This window comes from Thalassophryne amazonica, chromosome 6 (assembly GCF_902500255.1).
Source record: "Thalassophryne amazonica chromosome 6, fThaAma1.1, whole genome shotgun sequence".
Taxonomy (NCBI): Eukaryota; Metazoa; Chordata; class Actinopteri; order Batrachoidiformes; family Batrachoididae; genus Thalassophryne; species Thalassophryne amazonica.
In genome coordinates, this window is record NC_047108.1 from 1,958,048 (window position 1) to 1,981,412 (window position 23,365).

The 23,365-nt window shown below is 42.4% G+C and overlaps 1 protein-coding gene across 1 annotated transcript in view; it reads right to left on the reverse strand.

Moving 5' to 3' along the window:
* Positions 1-23,365, reverse strand: part of ccdc22 (coiled-coil domain containing 22) — a 134,237-nt gene that overhangs the window by 50,371 nt on the left and 60,501 nt on the right. The window contains exons 5-11 of the mRNA XM_034173463.1: positions 21,631-21,870; positions 21,253-21,468; positions 20,988-21,158; positions 6,766-6,885; positions 6,548-6,664; positions 6,358-6,459; positions 5,550-5,657 (exon numbers count right to left, since the gene is read on the reverse strand). Of these exons, the coding sequence (XP_034029354.1) occupies positions 5,550-5,657; positions 6,358-6,459; positions 6,548-6,664; positions 6,766-6,885; positions 20,988-21,158; positions 21,253-21,468; positions 21,631-21,870 (1,074 nt within the window). The remainder of the gene's footprint in view (positions 1-5,549; positions 5,658-6,357; positions 6,460-6,547; positions 6,665-6,765; positions 6,886-20,987; positions 21,159-21,252; positions 21,469-21,630; positions 21,871-23,365) is intronic.

Below are 23,365 nucleotides of genomic sequence, written 5' to 3' on the forward strand. Positions count from 1 at the left end.
GAATTAGTTTTTCAGCATCACTCTGAGACAAGACCTTTCTAATTTTAGACATATTGCGTAAATGCAAAAAAGCAGTCCTACATATTTGTTTAATATGGGCTTTGAATGACATATCCTGATCAAAAATGACTCCAAGATTTCTCACAGTATTACTAGAGGTCAGGGTAATGCCATCCAGAGTAAGGATCTGGTTAGACACCATGTTTCTAAGATTTGTGGGGCCAAGTACAATAACTTCAGTTTTATCTGAGTTTAAAAGCAGGAAATTAGAGGTCATCCATGTCTTTATGTCTGTAAGACAATCCTGCAGTTTAGCTAATTGGTGTGTGTCCTCTGGCTTCATGGATAGATAAAGCTGGGTATCATCTGCGTAACAATGAAAATTTAAGCAATGCCGTCTAATAATACTGCCTAAGGGAAGCATGTATAAAGTGAATAAAATTGGTCTTAGCACAGAACCTTGTGGAACTCCATAATTAACCTTAGTCTGTGAAGAAGATTCCCCATTTACATGAACAAATTGTAATCTATTAGATAAATATGATTCAAACCACCGCAGCGCAGTGCCTTTAATACCTATGGCATGCTCTAATCTCTGTAATAAAATTTTATGGTCAACAGTATCAAAAGCAGCACTGAGGTCTAACAGAACAAGCACAGAGATGAGTCCACTGTCTGAGGCCATAAGAAGATCATTTGTAACCTTCACTAATGCTGTTTCTGTACTATGATGAATTCTAAAACCTGACTGAAACTCTTCAAATAGACCATTCCTCTGCAGATGATCAGTTAGCTGTTTTACAACTACCCTTTCAAGAATTTGAGAGAAAAGGAAGGTTGGAGATTGGCCTATAATTAGCTAAGATAGCTGGGTCAAGTGATGGCTTTTTAAGTAATGGTTTAATTACTGCCACCTTAAAAGCCTGTGGTACATAGCCAACTAATAAAGATAGATTGATCATATTTAAGATCGAAGCATTAAATAATGGTAGGGCTTCCTTGAGCAGCCTGGTAGGAATGGGGTCTAATAGACATGTTGATGGTTTGGATGAAGTAACTAATGAAAATAACTCAGACAGAACAATCTGAGAGAAAGAGTCTAACCAAATACTGGCATCACTGAAAGCAGCCAAAGATAACGATATGTCTTTGGGATGGTTATGAGTAATTTTTTCTCTAATAGTTAAAATTTTATTAGCAAAAAAAGTCATGAAGTCATTACTAGTTAAAGTTAAAGGAATACTCGGCTCAATAGAGCTCTGACTCTTTGTCAGCCTGGCTACAGTGCTGAAAAGAAACCTGGGGTTGTTCTTATTTTCTTCAATAAGTGATGAGTAGTAAGATGTCCTAGCTTTACGGAGGGCTTTTTTATAGAGCAATAGACTCTTTTTCCAGGCTAAGTGAAGATCTTCTAAATTAGTGAGATGCCATTTCCTCTCCAACTTACGGGTTATCTGCTTTAAGCTGCGAGTTTGTGAGTTATACCACAGAGTCGGGCACTTCTGATTTAAAGCTCTCTTTTTCAGAGGAGCTACAGCATCCAAAGTTGTCTTCAATGAGGATGTAAAACTATTGACGAGATACTCTATCTCACAGAGTTTAGGTAGCTACTCTGCACTGTGTTGGTATATGGCATTAGAGAACATAAAGAAGGAATCATATCCTTAAACCTAGTTACAGCGCTTTCTGAAAGACTTCTAGTGTAATGAAACTTATTCCCCACTGCTGGGTAGTCCATCAGAGTAAATGTAAATGTTATTAAGAAATGATCAGACAGAAGGGAGTTTTCAGGGAATACTGTTAAGTCTTCAATTTCCATACCATAAGTCAGAACAAGATCTAAGATATGATTAAAGTGGTGGGTGGACTCATTTACATTTTAAGCAAAGCCAATTAAGTCTAATAATAGATTAAATGCAGTGTTGAGGCTGTCATTCTCAGCATCTGTGTGGATGTTAAAATCGGCCACTATAATTATCTTATCTGAGCTAAGCACTAAGACAAAAGGTCTGAAAATTCACAGAGAAACTCACAGTAACGACCAGGAGGACGATAGATAAAGAGGACAAAGTGTGGTAAAGGACAATAAACAGGATGTTAAAGAGCAAACAGGAAGAGATCGCAGCTCACAGTGATTATTCCCATTGAAAATAATTGAGAAACAACCTGAACTTCAGGCATGTTTACATGAAACAAACAATAATGTCTATAAACCCAGAGAATATATTCACGAGAGTTTTAGGCTGTCAGGTCTGTCCCTGTCTGGTCCCATGTCCTCCCCTGCTTTGGTCTTTGTCACTTTCTGTCTGTATCTGCTTTATACTTTGATCCTCTGTTTTTGTTTTTCAGTTTAGGATTACTTTAGTCACTGGTTTGTTTTTGCATTTTACCACTAGAGTTATTGCTTTTAATTTCTGATAGTTTTTGCTTTTGTCACACATTAGTTTCTACCCCTGCCTTTAATTGTCTTGCTGATCACTTTCCAGTTCTCACCTTTGTTTTTCTTGGTTTTGTTTCTTTGATCCTTCCGTGCATAGATTCTTTTGCATTATATTTAGGATTCACCTCCAGCTTATTTCTGTCTGCTTAGTGTTCACTCTACTGCACTCTCTTGCACCTGCTCACCTCATCTTTGTTTCCTCCCTCCACGCCTCCGTGTCTGTCTGCTTTTTGTCTGACTGTACCCTCTTGCTCTCATCATCTCTTTGTTTCCCATACCTGTGCCTTGTTTGCTGTGATTGCCACCTCTGTTATTTAAGCCTTTTGTGTTTGGTTACTCTTGGTAGATCGTTGTTTCTCTAAACCTCGTCCAAGCGTTTTGTCATAGTCCTGATTGCTATGCTGATTTTTTTGACTTTGCTTTGTATTTTTGGATCACGGTTTTGTCTCAGCCTTTGAACTCTGTGTTACTGTTTTTTTGACCATGCCTCAGCCTTTCCCTTGACTGGTACCTCTGCCACGCTGACTGCTACTCTGTGTACCGAACAACTGCCTGCTTATGAGATAAAGCCTTTTTTGATCAATCCTACACTCCTGTGTGTGAGTCTGCCTTTGTGTCCCCACTAGGGATGGGTATCGAGAACCAGTTCCTTTCAGGTATCGTTAAGAAATGATTCGATCCACCGACATCAATAACCTTTTTACTTAACGATTCCCTTATCGGTCCTTCAGAGTGGCCGTTGTTTTTGGGGGTGTTTGTCAGGAAAATTATAATTTCTCTACATTGATTACAGACCATGCAGCGGGTCCGTAATCAATTTTTCTGCAGCGCGGCTTTGCTTTGAACCTTGAACCAATCGAAGCAGTGATTCGCAGATTGAAGCACTGCTTCGATCACTGCTTTGTCAATTAATTTTTTTCTTTCGCTTTCCCCCGCTAAAACCCTAAAGAGCATATGGCTGTGAGTATTATTTACCTTTTTTATGTTAAACCGACCTGTTATGGTCTTCTGAAACAGTTGATGTATTTTATAGTTTAAAAACGGGGCCAATGCTAACACATTAGCATGTCTATGGCATTTTCAATGTTAAAGTTAGCATTAAGCAGTTGCAGCTGTCAAGCGTTTGTTGTAAAAGTCAAATGTATTACAAATTGTAATATTTTTTAAATTCACTTTTGTTTATATTAATAATAACAGCAAGCACAATAATAGTAATATAATAACTAATCTAATGATTATATACAATTTTAGAGAAAGACAAAAAGAAGCTGAATAGAAACACAACAGGAAATATAAAACCAACTAACAATGAACATAAATACATACAGAAATAAATAAGTGTTTCCTGTGAACACCTAGTGACTCTTACGCCTCCATTTCATCCCTGTCTTATTTAAGTTTAATGACAGTTTGTTTCGGTCAAATCATATTTTCAGTTTAATTTCTTCAGTGATTTCCTCCAGAACTATCTGCCAAACTAGAAAACTGCTGCATCCTAGTAAGAGCAGAATACTACTGGAATGAATTTGAAAAGGAAAGTTGTTTTTTTTCTCACTAAATGGATGCTGCTCTCACTGCAGTTTATTGTCTGGAATAGTCCCAGATTGCATTTCAGAGCTTCTAGAATTCAAACATTTTCGTGCAGGTGGTGTTGGGGGGTAATTTTGGGTTTCAGATTTTTTTGTCACCACTTTCATCCCTGAATATGTTAAATCGTGAGTAACGTTTGTGCGGATTAAAGTTACTAACTGGGACTCCTGTCTTGTTGCGAGAAAGAAACGAGAATCGTCCTCCGTTCTGTTCACACAGCTCCAAACACTGCGTGGCTCTCTGCCGAGTCAAGTTAGAACGATAGAGTCCAGTCGGAATTAATAACTTCAAAGCGAAACAGTTTTGTTTATTTTTATTTATGTCCAGAGATCAAGGATACAGTTACCAATTTCATACTTATTTACTTTAAAACTCCATGAAATACATAGAAAACCTGTAAAGCCTACTTTTAGTACAATATAAACAAGAGGTATCAATAAGGGAATCGATAAGGAATCGGATCGATAAGCAGAATCAATAATGGCATCGATAGATAAAATCTTATCAATACCCATCCCTAGTCCCCACCCTCTCTGAACAAGAAATCTGGACTTTTGTTGACTTTCATTTGTATCGTTTAAACTTCACTCAGCTTCATTCTTGCAGCGGCCATTTCGTCAGGATTTTTAAACTGTTGAAAAATTTGAACTAAGGGCAACGAAATCCTCAATTCTTCCATATTTCGTTTTGCTGTTGTTCTTGATGTTTTTTTGTTTTTTGTTTTTTTAATCGTTTGCTTAGTTTTTGTCACGTAAGCGTGCGCTTATTTTTTTTATTAAATATAACAATATGAGTGTAGGAATGACAAGCCAGCCCTTCTGTACATGTGGCAACAGGTAGATAATTCAAAGGATTATATAAAGAGCTGTTCTGGAAGACAGAATAACCGCACGTGAGTCAATGCGCGTTCACACGCACTGATCACTTTACTGCTCTGATATATTCAATCATCTTTACACGTTAGCCAGTTTTCTGTTATAAATCAATATATATAAGTAATGTAGTACTTAGTAATGTAATACAGTGATAGAGCAGTGACCACAGCACACCAGAGTATTTTTTTTCTTTTTTAAATTGGAGCATGACTGAGTGCACAGTGTGTCGACAGACAGTGAGGATTCTGATGATAGAGATGATCCCTCTTTTGTTCTGGATGAGGAACCAGTGCAGGTGGGTCCACCAACATGCGCACAGATCTCCACAGCTTCTGTTTGCAGTTTCTCCACTACTGCGCTATGAGCTCCGTCCCAGCGCAGAGTCCTGGAACTCAAGAGATGCAGACACACACTGCTCCAGCTGTGGCTCCAGGCGTGTTTCGTTTAAAGCGTTGAGATCAACGTTAGCTTCGGTTTCGTACTGTTCCTCTTTCGTCCCTTTTGCGCTCTTGGTTCGCAGGCTGTTTGGTGATAAAGCTCATTCGTCCACCTTTTCTCAGCAAATTGTGACTTTTTTCCCTTCGTTCAGGAATCATCGCGTGCCGTGTGACTGGGCCATAAGACACACATATGAGACAACTCACCTTTGTGATTTCCTCCTTCTGCTTTTTGATGTTGCTGACAATCTCTAGAATTCTTAAAGTGTATGATGAACGAGAAACATCTTGAGAGAGATTCTCCAACTCTGTGACCTATTAAGAAAAATGCCACAATACAACTGAGTAATTACTCTGAGATTTAATTAACACCAGAGACAAAATTCAAGTGAACATTGTGAAAATGGTCAAAATGATTTTCTGCCAACAGATGGTGGACTACTACCATTTTCAAAATCAAAACAAATCCTTTTTCAGCTACATTTCTCCAACAACAAGAAGCTCTCTAATCCTCCACATTGAGCATGAGTGGCAGATGGAGACTTTTAATTGGACAAACAGCTCTCTGTGGGAAAAGCTAGATGTATGCCGATTCCAGCTGTCAGAGGCGTTTTTAGCCTCCAAATATGACTTATGGATATGTTTCTGGAAAATCACTGCTATCTTTGGAAAAAACTCAACAGCAATGCAGAGACTGGTGAATACTACTTTCTCTTTATAAACATATGGAAGTTTCACAGGTGGGGATTCACATGCACTAAATGTGCACACGCGAAAATCTCATGCACTTACAGCCAGGCCAGGAATGTAAACAGAGGGAGTGTTGCTCCACTGCTGCACAGGACACATTAAGCCACTTAAATTGCTGACTGCTAAATTAATATGTAAAAAATGTCACCTAGGGCACCTTTCATTTAAGACTTTAAACTGCCACTTTTGTTCTTCCCTACTCCTACAGTCACCTGCCTAAAAGCTCCTTCCAAGTTCTCAAATGAAATCTGAATTCAGTCAGTACCAGTTGTTTATATAGTTCTTCCTTGTTCTTGGCTTCTTCTGCAGACACACGGATTTTTTCTTGTAAAGACTTAATTTCAGACAGCTTTCTAGATGATTCCAGCTGGGGAGGGAAAAGAAGGCACTCACTTTTTGTGTGAACATTTACTGTGCTGAATAAGTAGGCAACTATTTTGTCATGAACTACTTACATCTTGATTGCTGCAGATTTCTTTGAGCCTGCGATGTTCATCAATGAGAGGAGCACGACGCTTCTCCCACTGAGACGCCAGGCTCACCACTCGCTTGGCACTTGCTTCCACCAGACCCTGGTGAACCCAAAACCAATGTCTCAATCTGGCTTCTATGCTATAAGCAAAGCATAGACGGATTTTGACAGACTGGATTTTGTCTGTGTCAAAGCTCCTACCTGAAGCTTTGCAAGGTTGTTGTCCACACCAGGCAGCAAGTCAATGGTTTTCTTCTTCAGCTGCAGTTTCTCACCTTGATCAGCACATCCCAGCTCTGCCTGTTGCAGCTCATTCAAAACCTAGACAAAAGGAAATCGTACAGGTGACATACAACAAAAACCCAGCAATGTTCATTTGGGTCATTTCTGATGTTATGACTGCATCTCTGTAGTTAGCACTCTCACTGACCAATCTGCTACACTAAGTATGTTGCCAATATTCTGCAAATAAATATTTGACATTTTTGTTTTTCTGACTGGGTGCTAGCTTATGTGTGTAGGCTACCCTAGAGTCCCTTTTTTCAAAGAGTAGCGACATGATGAGCAGAAAAAAAAAAACGGTTACATGACTCGTGGTGCCATCTTGGGGCCAAAATAGCGTTTGTTGTTACACTATCTGCATGTACTCTTAAATCAAGCTATTTTATTTATTTATTCACGGAAATGGCCGGGTTGTTGCAGATACATTTCTCCAACATCCACCCCCCCAAGCTGTGTAATCGTTCACATCAAGCAGGAGAAACATTGGCTGGAAAAGTGTATCATATTTGGACCAGGATGCATTCTTTTATCAGTTCAGAAAAGAAAAACATGGCAAAAACATTTAAAAGTGTTCAAAAATGTGCTATATGCACCTGATATCTGATAAAAAAGGAAGAAATACAGGATTTTTCAGCAAAACAGTGAGAAATGAAGGGAAATGTTTAGAAAGTGTGTGGAATGATGGCTTTATTTGAGTGGTGAGACCAGGACCAGCTGAAACTTATAAACACTGGATCACTATTGACTCAGTATTCCAGAAGATGCTGGGCTTCATGCAACATGCTACAGACGATTCACTGATTAAAAAAAAAAGTGCTTGGATTCTTTAGAAAAAATTTTAGCGGAAGTTACAGATAAAAGCTAACATAAAAGAGCATCCAGATGTGAAAGAAACGCAGGAAAGCGAGTCTGTGCTAACAAGTGATGCAAGCAGCACGTCAGCATCAACAAGTAAAACTCAGAGAAAGATTCTATGGTCAAGAACGGGTCCACCTGTGGTTTCCTCTGGTCCTGTTCTGTCTGCCTTTTGAATCACATGCAAGAAAGTGGATGACCGTGTCAGGCAAACGCACAAAGGATCATCTTTTACTGGCACAGACGTTATCAGCACGTGTGTTTAAAAAAATCTGTCTCACCCTCTTTCTTACACACTGACTTACTTATACGAGGTTTGTCCAAAAAGTAACGGACCTTTTTATTTTTTTCAAAAACTATATGGATTTGAATCACGTGTGATTGCATCAGCCAAGCTTGAACCTTCGTGCGCATGCGTGAGTTTTTCCACGCCTGTCGGTTGCGTCATTCGCCTGTGGGCAGGCTTTGAGTGAGCACTGGTCCACCCCTCCCGTCGGATTTCTTTTGTCTGAGAACTTGCTGAGAGACTGCCGCTTTGCTCCATGAAATTTTTCTCAGAAGCAGTTGGAAACCATTCGATAGATTCAGTTGGATATTGGTGAAGATTCTGTGGGCGTCACGCGGATTATGGACTGTTAAAACCTTTTTAAAGATGGCCCACAGCGGTGGAGGGCGCGCGGCGCGCCGAGCGGCCATTCAACAGGCTGGACGACCAGATCATTTCTAAACTGAACGCTGTGTTGATCCGGGACATCATGTGACTACCACAGAAATGGCAACAGAGCTGGACATAGCACTTTTGCGGCACATTCCACTGTTACAGGAGATTTTGTAATGAAAAACGTGGGGAGGAATTCGCGCATCAGCACGGAGCCGCTCATGGCGCGCAAAAAAAAAAAAAAAAAAAAAAAAAAAAAAACACCTCCGTGTTGGAAACCATTCAGAAGATTCAGACGGCTTTCGATGGCTTTCAGTCGAGTGAGTATCCGAGAAATTGTGTAACAGCTGGACATGCCCCAACATGTCCTGTGAGACTTCCAACACGGAGGTGTTTTTTTGCTGCGCGTCCTGAGCTGCTTCGTGCCGACGCGCGAAATCCTCCGCACGTCTTTCTGACAGAGGACTTCTTTTCCACACTTGATAACTTCTGGTTGAATGCTGTCAGAGCCAGCAGCTTTTTCATTATTAAGGGAGTTGATGGCATCCGATACCTCGTCAATCGTTGGTTGTATGTCAAGTTCTTCGATAACAGGTAGCTTCTTAATGGCATTGAATGCTGTTTCTGTCAACATTTTCTGTTGAATCTAGCTACAGATAGTGCTCCACCCATCTATCCATTTGTGCACCTTTATCTGTGATGGTTTCTCCAGTTTTCAACATCATGGGAGCTGTCTTCTTCACTGTTGGTCCCATTGCCTTCTTGATTGATACACATACATACGATGGTAGGCTGAAAAGTTCTAAGGCTCCCCATGAAGGAGTAATGCATTAACTGCATTATAGTGAGCCTTAGAACTTTTCAGCCTACCATCGTGTGTGTATATATATATACATACACACATATACGAGGTCTATTAGAAATGTATCCGACCTTATTATTTTTTCAAAAGCCATGTGGATTTGAATCACGTGTGATTGCGTCAGCCAAGCTTGAACCTTCGTGCGCATGAGTGAGTTTTTTCATGCCTGTCGGTTGCGTCATTCGCCTGTGAGCAGGCTTTGAGTGAGGAGTGGTCCACCCCTCTCGTCGTTTTTTTCATTGTTTAGGAATGGCTCAGAGACTGCCGCTTTGCTTGATCAAAATTTTTTCAGAAACTGTGAGGGACATCAAAGTGGACACCATTCGAGAAATTCAGATGGTTTTTGGTGAAAATTTTATGGGCTTCAAAGAGATTACAGAGTGTTACTGTTGCTTTAAGGACGGCCCAGAGTGACTGGTGGTGCGCCGCACACCGAAGCCACCATCGACAGGCTGAACGACCATTTCATTTCTAAACGGATGGCTGGCTGGATCCGTGACCATCGTGTGCCATTTCTCTGGTTATCACAAGAGCTGGACATCAACCATTTTCCGGCAGATTTCACTTTTAACAAGAGATTTTGTCATGGAAAGCCGAGTGGAGGCTTCGCGCGTCATGATGGATTCGCTACTGGAGCGAGACAAAACCACCTCCGTTTTGGTCTCACGGGACGGCTTTGAGATGGCGTTCAGACAGCTGTCGGTGGTTTTTCCATCGAGTGATTATCCGAGAAATTGTGGATGTGCCTGGACATGCCAGAACATGTCCTGTGAGGCTTCATCACGGCGTTGCTTTGCGCCATGCGGCACCGCCGCGACGCGCGAAGCCTCCGCACCTCTTTCCATGACAAAAACTCCTGTAACAGTGGAATGTGCCGTTCATATCCAAACTGGACGCTGTGTTTTATCTGGGATGTCATATGGCTAGCACAGGAATTGTGAAAAGACGTGGACATCAGCACTTTTTTGGCACATTGAGACAGACATGCGGAGGAATTCCGCGCGTCGCGGCGGTGCAGCATGGCGCAAAGCAACGCCGTGATGGAGCCTCACGGGACATGTTCTGGCATGTCCAGGCACATCCACAATTTCTCAGATAATCACTCGATGGAAAAACCACCGACAGCTGTCTGAACGCCATCTCAAAGGCGTCCTGTTAGACCAAAACGGAGGTGGTTTTGTCTGGCTCCAGTAGCGAATCCATCGTGACGCGCGAAGCCTCGCTCGGCTTTCCATGACAAAATCTCTTGTTAAAAGTGAAATCTGACAGAAAATGGTTGATGTCCAGCTCTTGTGATAACCAGAAAAATGGCACATGATGGTCACGGATCCAGACAGCCATCCGTTTAGAAATGAAATGGTCGTTCATCCTGTCGATGGCGGCTTCGGAGCGCGGCGCGCCCCACAGCCACTGGGGGCCGTCCTTAAAGCGACAGTAACACTCATTCTCTACCAAGCCTGTAACATTTTCACCGAAAGCCAGATAAATTTTTCTAATGGTTTCCAGCTGCCAGTCTCTAACAGTTTCTACAAAAATTCTGATGGAAAAAAAGCCCAAATCATTCCACCATTTCCTGGCAATGAAACAACGATGAAGGGGCTGGACCACTCCTCACTCAAAGCCTGCTCACAGGCGAATGACGCAACCGACAGGCGTGGAAAAACTCACGCATGCGCACGAGGGTTCAAGCTTGTCTGACGCAATCACACGTGATTCAAATCCATATGGTTTTTGAAAAAAATAATAAGATCGGACAGTTTTCTAATAGACCTCGTATATATACACAACCTCTGGCAAAAAAATTATGGAATCACCGGCCTCTGAGGATGTTCATTCAGTTGTTTAATTTTGTAGAAAAAAGCAGATCACAGACATGACACAAAACTAAAGTCATTTCAAATGGCAACTTTCTGGCTTTAAGAAACACTATAAGAAATCAAGAAAAAAAAAATTGTGGCAGTCAGTAACGGTTACTTTTTTAGACCAAGCAGAGGGAAAAAATATGGACTCACTCAATTCTGAGGAAAAAATTATGGAATCATGAAAAACAAAAGAACACTCCAACACATCACTAGTATTTTGTTGACCACCTCTGGCTTTTATAACAGCTTACAGTCTCTGAGGCATGGACTTAATGAGTGACAAACAGTACTCTTCATCAATCTGGCTCCAACATTCTCTGATTGCTGTTGCCAGATCAGCTTTGCAGGTTGGAGCCTTGTCATGGACCATTTTCTTCAACTTCCACCAAAGATTTTCAACTGGATTAAGATCCGGACTATTTGCAGGCCATGACATTGACCCTATGTGTCTTTTTGCAAGGAATGTTTTCACAGTTTTTGCTCTATGGCAAGATGCATTATCATCTTGAAAAATGATTTCATCATCCCCAAACATCCTTTCAAGTGATGGGATAAGAAAAGTGTCCAAAATATCAACGTAAACTTGTGCATTTATTGATGATGTATTGACAGCCATCTCCGTAGTGCCTTTACCTGACATGCAGCCCCATATCATCAATGACTGTGGAAATTTACATGTTCTCTTCAGGCAGTCATCTTTATAAATCTCATTGGAATGGCACCAAACAAAAGTTCCAGCATCATCTCCTTGCCCAATGCAGATTCGAGATTCATCACTGAATATGACTTTCATCCAGTCATCCACAGTCCACGATTGCTTTTCCTTAGCCCATTGCAACCTTGTTTTTTTCTGTTTAGGTGTTAATGATGGCTTTCGTTTAGCTTTTCTGTATGTAAATCCCATTTCCTTTAGGCGGTTTCTTACAGTTTGGTCACAGACGTTGACTCCAGTTTCCTCCCATTCGTTCCTCATTTGTTTTGTTGTGCATTTTCGATTTTTGAGACATATTGCTTTAAGTTTTCTGTCTTGATGCTTTGATGTCTTCCTTGGTCTACCAGTATGTTTGCCTTTAACAACCTTCCCATGTTTGTATTTGGTCCAGAGTTTAGACACAGCTGACTGTGAACAACCAACATCTTTTGCAACATTGCATGATGATTTACCCTCTTTTTAGAGTTTGATAATCCTTTCCTTTGTTTCAATTGACATCTCTCGTGTTGGAGCCATGATTCATGTCAGTCCACTTGGTGCAACAGCTCTCCAAGGTGTGATCACTCCTTTTTAGATGCAGACTAATGAGCAGATCTGATTTGATGCAGGTGTTAGTTTTGGGGATGAAAATTTACAGGGTGATTCCATAATTTATTCCTCAGAATTGAGCGAGTCCATATTTTTTCCCTCTGCTTGGTCTAAAAAAGTAACTGTTATTGACTACAACAATTATTTTTCCTGATTTCTTATGGTGTTTCTTAAAGCCAGAAAGTTGCCATTTGAAATGACTTTAGTTTTGTGTCATGTCTGTGATCTGCTTTTTTCTACAAAATTAAACAACTGAATGAACAACCTCCGAGGCCGGTGATTCCACACACACACACACACACACACACACACACACACACACACACACACACACGCATGTTGCCCATGGGGATCCATGGGCTCTAGATTGTGTGTTCATATAATAGGTTGCTGACATTTTTCAAGGGTGGCAATAAATTATGCAAAGTTTCTACAATAAGTTGGAATGGTGTGTGAGTTCAGAATGTTTTTAGAACCTCAGACCTCAACAGTTTTTAGAAAAAGAACTCAACTCTTATTTCCTGTTAATTACATAATTTTTTAACGTTAATTTACTGTCTTCAATAAGATTAGATAGAAATTTATTGATCCCTTGGGGATCTATAAAGGTCTATGGATCCCTCAGGGAAACTGAGGTTCCAGCAGCATTGTGTAACAGCACACAGGGTAAGAAGCACAAAGAGTACCAAATATATATAAAAAAAAAACAGTTTGCAAATATAAATATAAATACAAGACATACTGATCAATACTGGTTTCCTGGCTACTACTGTTCCTCTCATTCTCATTCCCACCCTGGCTTCCTGTTACTCCTCCTCCCCCTGAGTGAGGAGTTGTACAGTCTGATGGCCTGAGGGACAAAGGATTTTTTCAATCTGTTGGTCCTGCACTTGGGAAGGAGCAGTCTGTAGCTGAAGAGGCTCTTCTGATTGCTGATGACAGTATGCATTGGGTGACTGGCATTGTCTATCATAACCAGCAGTTTGTCCAGTGTTCTCTGCCACTGTCACCAGAGAGTCCAGCTTCATACCAACCACAGTGCCAGCCTGCCTGATCAGTTTGTCCAGCCTGGATGTGCTGCTCCCCCCATAACACCCCAGTGTAAAAGAGGACGCTGGCTACGACGGACTGGTAGGGACTGGTAGAACGTCCACAGGAGTTTCCTGCAGATGTTAAATGACCGCAACCTCCTCAGAAAGTCCAGCCTGCTCTGTCCCTTCCTGTACAGATGGTTGGTGTGGGTTGTCCAGTCCAGTTTTCTGTCCAGCCACAGCCTGAGGTATCTGAAGAAATCCACAGCCTCCACCTCCGCTCCTCTGATCAGAACTGGTCGCGGACGTGGTCTGGACTTCCCAAAGTCAATGACCTGCTCCTTTGTCCTGTCGATGAGCTGTAGTTGGTTTGTGTGGCACCAGGCAGCAAAAACTCCTTCACTCAGCTCCTGTACTCCTCCTCTCCATCATCCCTGATGCAGCCAACAATGGCTGTGTCATCTGCAAACTTCTGGATGTGTCACATCTCAGAGTTGTAGCAGAAGTCAGAAGTGCACAGGGTGAAGAGAAGAGGGGCCAGCACTGTGCCCTGAGGTGCTCCGGTGCTGCTGGTCACAGTGTCAGAAATGGTGTCAATCAGCCTGTCAGACTGTGGTGTGTCAATGAGGTAGCTGGACATCGAAGTGACCAGGCAGGGGTCCACTCACATCCTGTTCAGTTTGTCCTGGATGGTGTTGAAGGCACCCGAGAAGTCCAGGCCAGGGCTATGAAATGAAAATTGTGAAATCTGAGGAAAATTTATGGGGGGGGGGGGGGGGGGCACAGCTCCCTAGGAGCCAGGTTCTAGGGTTCTGGGGCCCTGTGGGGCCCCCAGAATTACATTTTTATCTAATGATACTTTTTCAGCATCTCCTGGAAGAACAAATCTCAAAATTAGTGGATATTTAAATGATCCTACATTCAACCTTTTATTTGACCTGTCAATGATGATGTTGAAATAACAGATTATTACATGGAAGTTGGACCTGGAATGATTTTCCTTTTAATTGTAAACCAAATTATGCATTAACTCAGAACAATTAAACTACATGAAATTTATGAAGACTGAAAAGACTGTTACAGCATTTCAAAAACCACAGCTAAAGCTCGTAGAACATTTGGAAAATCATGGTAAAATATCAATAACATACCTTATAGTAAAAAGTCACATATTCTTGTGTAAATTCATGTAAATCCATGGTGTGTTGATGAAGCCAGCGACAATTCCACAGATTCTTGTCCTTGTCAGACTTTTTCAAACCATCTTTCTCGCCATCTTCTCTCTGTGCGACGTCGCTCCGTGACACAGACATGCTGCACAAATCTTCTTTTAAAAACTTTAGAGCTCTAAAAGTTTGTGATGTCCAAATGCTAAGTTTAGCTTAAGCGTCGCACAGGAGCCACACAGCGTTGCTGCAGCCAGGCTTTTGAGTGCCATTTTTCCTCCGCGAAACTCCACGGATCCGAGGAAACTGATTTGTATCTGTAACACACAGATCAGTGTCCGCGGACTTATAAAACTTACACGATGTCGTAAAAAAGATTTATTTATTTATTTTTTTACACACCCACACAGACAGTGGCAGAAGACATCAAATGCAGTACACTTGTCACTCATGATAACAGCAACATGACACTTTAATAATGAGAATGTGAAAGCAGTTTCTTTTTTTCCGAGATTTTTGCAAATTTATAAAGAACAAAAACTAGGAAATCAAATGTACATTAAGTATTCACAGGCTTTGGCGTGAAGCTCCAAATTGAGCTCAGGTGCATCCTGTTTCCACTGATTATCCTTGAGATGTTTCTACAGCTTAATTAGAGTCCACCTGGGGTAAATTCAGTTGATTAGACATGATTTAGAAAGGCACACACCTGTCTACATATAAGGTCCCACAGTTGACAGTCAGAGCACAAACCAAGTATGAAGTCAAAGGAATTGTCTGTAGACCACTGAGACGGGATGGTCTCGATGCACAAGTCTCAGGAAGGTGTGCAGAAGCATTTCTGCTGCTTTGAAGGTCCCAATGAGCACAGTGGCCTCCATCATCTGTCTCTTGCTAGAGCTGGCCGCCCATCTAAACTGAGCAATCAGGTGAGGAGGGCCTTTGTCAGGGAGGTGACCAAGAATCTGATGGTCACTCTGTCAGAGCTCCAGCATTCCTCTGTGGAGAGAGGAGAACCTTCCAGAAGGACAACCATCTCTGCAGCAATCCACCAATCAGGCCTGTATGGTAGAGTGGCCAGACAGAAGCCACTACTTAGTAAAAGGCACATGGCAGCCCATCTGGAGTTTGCCAAAAAGCACCTGAAGGACTCTCAGGCCATAACAAACAAAGTTCTCTGGTCTGATGACAAAAACACTGAACACCAGGTGACATGTTTGGAGGAAACCAGACAACATTCCCTACAGTGAAGCATGGTGGTGGCAGCATCATGCTGTGGGGATGTTTTTCAGCAACAGGAACTGGGAGACTAGTCAGGACTGAGGGAAAGATGAATGCAGCAACGTACAGAGACATCCTGGTTGAAAACCTGCTCCAGAGTGCTCTTGACCTTAGACTGCGCTGACTGATCTTTCAGCAGGACAATGACCCTAAGCACACAGCCAAGATATCAAAGGAGTGGCTTCAGAACAACTCTGTGAATGTCCTTGAGTGTCCCAGCCAGAGCCCAGACCTGAATCTGATTGAACATCTCTGGAGAGATCTGAAAATGTCTGTGCACCGACACTCCCCATCCAACCTGATGGAGCCCGAGACATGCTGCAAAGAGGAATGGACAAAACTGCCCAAAGATAGGTGCACCAAGCTTGTGGCATCATATTCAAAAAAACGTGAGGCTTTAATTGCTGCCAAAGGTGCATCAACAAAGTATTGAACAAAGGGTGTGAATAATTACATACATGTGATTTCTTAGTTTTTAATTTTTTATAAATTTGCAAAAGTGCCAAAAAACTTGACAGTGCAAGCTTTGCATGTTGTATCACCAGTTATACAGCTTCATGATAATAGAGAAGCTTGAATCTTCGACTGGACTGGGTTGCTTGACGCGTGGACGTTTCGCTTCAAATTGCAGAAGCTTCCTCAGCTAAAATTCTTGCTCTGGTGGTCTGACTTCTGTCTGACCCTTGTAGAGAAGAACAAACAGAAGCCACAAAAGCTGGAGTTTTAAGCCTAACCAGACACCTCCTACCGAGAAGCAGACTGCTATTGGCTAGTGACTAAACAATTGCTTTAATTAGCACCTATTGTGCTCTAGTTAGCACCCTCCTAATGACAGGGTAGCTGTCCCTCCTAACAATGCGACTGCCGCCTCTCCTGATGACGTGAATGACTCATTACCATGAACAAAAGACTGAAACTGCTTTGCCCTGAGTACCCCATTGTAAACAGGGGACAAAGGGTGTCTCAGTCCTCCTCCCCGGTTAAGGCTGGGTTTCAATTGTTTCACATAGAATGCCTCCTTCACCCCTCTCTCAAACCATTTCTTCTCTCTGGCTAAGATTTTAACTTCCTTGTCCTCAAACGTGTGGTTAGTGTCTTTAAGGTGGAGATGAACTGCAGACTGAGGTCCACTGGCGCCCTCTCTGAGGTGCTGGCATAGCCTTTTGTGTAACGGCTGCTTAGTCTCACCTATGTAGTGTTCATTACAGTTTTCCTGACATCTGATAGAATACACTACATTGCTCTGTAACTAGGGATCCTGTCCTTAGAGTGAACTAATTTCTGTCTCAAGGTGTTAACCGGTTTAAAGTAAACTGGGATTTTGTACTGTCTGAAGATCCTCTGTAGTTTTTCCCCCACTCCTGGTAAATAAGGGAGACACACTCTTCTTCTTGTCTCCATCTCCTGTCTATCTGGTCTCTTTGTTCTCTGGGACTTCTGCTCTTTGTCCAGGGACCATCGTGGGTACCCACATACTGTGAGGGCTTTCTGGACAAGTTGTTGCTCTTTCATGATGAAGTGGTACACAGGAAGACTTTCTTAAAAAGAAAACCTGAAGGTTTAGCTACAAATTGACAGAAGGTACATCTGATATGCAAGCCTACAAGCCTAGATTTGATCTGTTTTGGTGAAAGAAAATCCCTCTCTGCTCTACTCCACTAAGACACTAAGAGTGGTGATGCTAAATTTGCACTGTGCACAATTTCTCCAATCACAACCACATAAGCCAAATACATATATATATACACATATACATATATATATACACATACATATATATATATACATATACACTCAACAAAAATATAAACGCAACACTTTTGGTTTTGCTCCCATTTTGTATGAGATGAACTCAAAGATCTAAAACTTTTTCCACATACACAATATCACCATTTCCCTCAAATATTGTTCACAAACCAGTCTAAATCTGTGATAGTGAGCACTTCTCCTTTGCTGAGATAATCCATCCCACCTCACAGGTGTGCCATATCAAGATGCTGATTAGACACCATGATTAGTGCACAGGTGTGCCTTAGACTGCCCACAATAAAAGGCCACTCTGAAAGGTTCAGTTTTGTTTTATTGGGGGGGATACCAGTCAGTATCTGGTGTGACCACCATTTGCCTCATGCAGTGCAACACATCTCCTTCGCATAGAGTTGATCAGGTTGTCAATTGTGGCCTGTGGAATGTTGGTCCACTCCTCTTCAATGGCTGTGCGAAGTTGCTGGATATTGGCAGGAACTGGTACACGTTGTCGTATACGCCGGTCCAGAGCATCCCAAACATGCTCAATGGGTGACATGTCCGGTGAGTATGCCGGCCATGCAAGAACTGGGACATTTTCAGCTTCCAAGAATTGTGTACAGATCCTTTGCAACATGGGGCCGTGCATTATCCTGCTGCAACATGAGGTGATGTTCTTGGATGTTGGCACAACAATGGGCCTCAGGATCTCGTCATGGTATCTCTGTGCATTCAAAATGCCATCAATAAAATGCACCTGTGTTCTTCGTCCATAACAGACGCCTGCCCATACCATAACCCCACCGCCACCATGGGCCACTCGATCCACAACATTGACATCAGAAAACCGCTCACCCACACGACGCCACACACGCTGTCTGCCATCTGCCCTGAACAGTGTGAACCGGGATTCATCCGTGAAGAGAACACCTCTCCAATGTGCCAAACGCCAGCGAATGTGAGCATTTGCCCACTCAAGTCGGTTACGACGACGAACTGGAGACAGGTCGAGACCCCGATGAGGACGACGAGCATGCAGATGAGCTTCCCTGAGACGGTTTCTGACAGTTTGTGCAGAAATTCTTTGGTTATGCAAACCGATTGTTTCAGCAGCTGTCCGAGTGGCTGGTCTCAGATGATCTTGGAGGTGAACATGCTGGATGTGGAGGTCCTGGGCTGGTGTGGTTACACGTGGTCTGCGGTTGTGAGGCTGGTTGGATGTACTGCCAATTCTCTGAAACGCCTTTGGAGACGGCTTATGGTAGAGAAATGAACATTCAATACACGAACAACAGCTCTGGTTGACATTCCTGCTGTCAGCATGCCAATTGCACGCTCCCTCAAATCTTGCGACATCTGTGGCATTGTGCTGTGTGATAAAACTGCACCTTTCAGAGTGGCCTTTTATTGTGGGCAGTCTAAGGCACACCTGTGCACTAATCATGGTGTCTAATCAGCATCTTGATATGGCACACCTGTGAGGTTGGATGGATTATCTCAGCAAAGGAGAAGTGCTCACTATCACAGATTTAGACTGGTTTGTGAACAATATTTGAGGGAAATGGTGATATTGTGTATGTGGAAAAAGTTTTAGATCTTTGAGTTCATCTCATACAAAATGGGAGCAAAACCAAAAGTGTTGCGTTTATATTTTTGTTGAGTATATATATATATATATATATATATATATATATATATATATATATATATATATATATATATATATATATATATATATATATATATATACACACACACACACACACACACACACACACACCACGTTCACTGCCTGCTAATGCTCACACCCGGATCCCTGAACTGATGCTATTTAATGACTTCTTTTTTTTTTTTTTGCACTAATGCCATACATTTATAACACCATTTGCACTGCTATACTACAAATACTGTAGATGTATACTACTTACATTGGATGTAGTTTGTCCATATGATAACTATATTTTAATTTTTGTTTGTTTTTATGTTATGTATGACCTTGTGTGCAACTATCCCTTAAGCACGATTTTGGTGAAGGCACAGCCATTTTTTTCACTTGCATGTGCCTGCACATTGTAGTTCAAACAATAGTATCAATGTGGAACTGTGTTGTTGATGCAGAAGACAGATGGTACATGTGCATGCATCTAAAAATATGCAGGTCTAAAAAGTCAATCACTTCCACTGACAGACATCAAGACCAAATCATGACACTGTGCTTCATCACTCAGATGATGTCTTCAGGCCGTCACCAATCACTGTGGTCTAACCATTCATGTGTATCAGAGGACTCCAGCTACATTCTTGGCCTCTGATCACGAATGTGATGATTTGAGGCAGAGGCGTCAGGTGTCCTCAGGAGCTGCTGTAACCTGTTGCCACGCATTCTGATTAATGGCACATGTTGCTAGCGAATTATCAGGAACCATTACGCACGGTCAAGAATAATGTTCCGCGCTATCTTGTGGGTGGACACTGGTGGCAAATGGAGGTCACAGAAATGTCATGTTTGAAAAACCTGATCACTTTACAGTTTACTGCTTTAGTAAACATTCAATTGAAGAGTTTGCTTGGAGTCTGTCTGAGCAAGACAACATGCAGGCCATAGACACAAGCACACAAATCACCAAAGACCATCAGTCAGTTTCAGAGGAACACACTGAGTATCATCCAAAAAGCCACAGTGCATGACTTGGTGGCAATTCTGGGCTGTAAGGACAAGCAAGAAAGAAGACTATGAAGGAACCTTTGGAGGCAGCTGTTGAAGGAATCTGTGAGCAAATCACATCATTTGTGACAACTGTGCTGCTGACAAAGACATCGAAGCACCTTGTAGAGTCTGAGTCGTACCCGCAGCCGTCCTGAGGGATGTCTGCAGTCCAAACCCACTGGGGTGGCTACTATCATTACCCTGACAGGATGACTTGAATCTCCTGATTCAATCCTCTTACAGCTGTGAACCAGTGACCCTCAGTGGGACTGTTTCAGATTTCCAAACAGCTGTGGGAGTAAACAACGTCTGGGTTCAACACAAGAAGGTCATGGTCATGTGGGCTCCTCGGATCAAATCCCTGTCAATGCGGAAAAACCTCTAAGGGCCATTGGGCAAGGTCCTGTATCCCCATGTTGCTCCAGATGTGTAGTTGAGTGCCTTGCATGACAGCATGCTGAGATCTTTGTGAATGTGAGGCATAACTGTAAAGCCCTTTATCCATGAAAGCATATTATTGCAATTCATTTACCATTAAAACATTTTATTTACATTTACAGCTGTCTGTGATTGGAAAAAATAAAGAGCGTGACACCGCAATGACCCTTCAGGCCCAGTGGACTGGAAACAGTGAGCTCAGGGGCATCAGTGCGGGCATCAGTGCGGGCATTACCTGTGCGTTGGTAACACTCATGTGCTTCATTTCTGCACTCAAGAGATCAACATCATGACAAAGTTGTTGGAACTGCTGCTGTAGTGAAGTCAGCTCTTCCTGCTGACAGAGCTGGACATTTTCCTTCAGCTGGGGCCCCACTGGGATGGAGCTCACGTCTGCCGTTATCTCCTGGAGTGCACACAACAACACAGCTCACCTTACAACAGATATGGTGATATTTAATCGCAAGGCCTTTTTGATCTGCACCATCATGGGTGTTTACTGGAGTGAAGGTGAACTTTTGTGTGTGGATGAAGTGAGTGCCCTTGGTCAGGGTGTGGCCGGTGAAGGCGGAGCCTCTGAAGCCTTGCAGAAGCTCCGATAAGTCAGAAGTTGAGCGTGAACCACCAATGGCACTTTCAGGACAGGGCAGAGTGGCAGAACGAAGCTGCTCCTCAATGCGTTTTTGCAAACGAGCAAATTTCCTGGATCGGTACTCCTGTTCGACAACACAACAGTAACAAAATGAACAGAGGTTTAATGACCACGAAGACAGACTCTGATGAGCAGCTGCAACGTCAAGCTCCAGCACTGAAACTATGGCGTGTCAGATATAAATGTGGCGCATGTAAAGGTAAATGTAGTGGTGAGGATGATTTGCCTGTGGAGTGAGGCGTGACAGCAGTCCCTGACTGTTCCACTCAGCCTCCCACTCCTGAGCAGCACTCAGCTCCACCGCATGCTGCTCCAGTAAGGACGACAGCACAGAGGCATGATGGCATGGCTGGGCAGTCACAGGAAGAAGACTGTGGCACTGGTAGTCCTTCACCTCTGAAATTACAGCACAGGAACACAAACACACACACACACACACACACCAACCAATTTTATTTGTGAAGCACTTTCAAAACAACCACAGTGGACCAACGTGCTGTACAGAAAAATAAATGATCATCAGGAAAGACAAACTTCACATAAAACAAAAAATGGTACATAATGTCAGGATTCATGGTGTGGAACGAACAGTATGCTGGACACAATATGCAGACTCAGACTCAGAATGTGGAGTATTTAAAGGCTTTATATAGAAAAACAGGCACAGGTTCGGTGAACAGGTGATCGGTCAGCGTGGCACAGGTAATCGGCAGATGTGAGGCAGAGGCAAATGTCAAGAACAAGCTGGGTTCAGAGGCAAGGAGAAACAAGGTTGTCAGAGCTGAGGCAAAATCTGAGTCCAAAAAACAAGCAAAGTTCAAAACACAGTGAGTCCAAAATCAAGAGGCACAGGCAAAAAAAACCAAAAAAACAAGGTCAAACACACAGCAAGGTCATACACAGAAGAGCAGATGGTCAAGGACTAACAAAGCAACACTAGGCTGGAATACAGACAAAGTCAAACGAACTGGCAGAGAACAGAGAAAAATGCAACGCTTAAATAACAGGGTGTGATTAAGGAAAGTGAAAACAGGTGTGTGAGAAAGTTCAGGAAGGAGATAAAGCTGAGACAAGCAGGAGCAAGAGAGTGCAGGAAAGTAAACACTAAGCAGAGAGAAAGAAAGTGGAAGGTGAGTCCCAAACATAATGCAAGAAAAACCTACCAACTAAACAATAACAAGCAATAAGACAAATTTGAATAAATTAACAAAGTCGACGTCTTCATAGATGTCGAAGAGATTTAAAAGCAGACAGGGACGAGGTCTGTCTAATTTGCTGAGGCAGGTCGTTCCATAATTTTGGAGCCGCAACAGTGAATGTGCGGTCCCCTCTGAGCTTCCGCTTAGTTTTAAGCACACTTGGGAGCAGCTGATCAGTTGACCTGAGAGAGAGGGTAGGAGCTCAGTGAGGTAGGGTGGGGCAAGAGCATTCAGGGATTTAAAAAACAAATTAAAGGTTTTTAAGAAGAAACCTAAAATGTACAGGCAGCCAATGGAGGGAGCCAGTTAAAAGACGTGCAGCAGCGTTCTGCACCATCTGGAGGCAGGCGATGGAGGACACACTAACCCCCACATACAGTAATCCAGCTGAGTAGAAACAAAGGCATGCATTACTGTCTCAAAGTGCTGCTTCAAAACAAATGGTTTTAAATTTAGCTAGCTGCCTCAAATGAAAAAAGCAACCACCCTGATATGACTGTACAATTTCAAATCAGTGTCCACTCTAACCCCCAGGTTTGTGATGGTTGGTTTCATATATTGTGCGAGGGAACTGGCTGCCAGTTATTCAAAACATGAATGTGCCTGTGGCACAAGTACAAATTCAGCAGACAGTTTAAGGCAACACTCTTCAAATGGGCCTCCCCACTACAGAGCGTGTTTCACTGCGGTGGTCATATTCTCTGTCACATAATCAGAGAGGACATGATACAGAATGAGATTCATTTGTCTACATTTTATAGG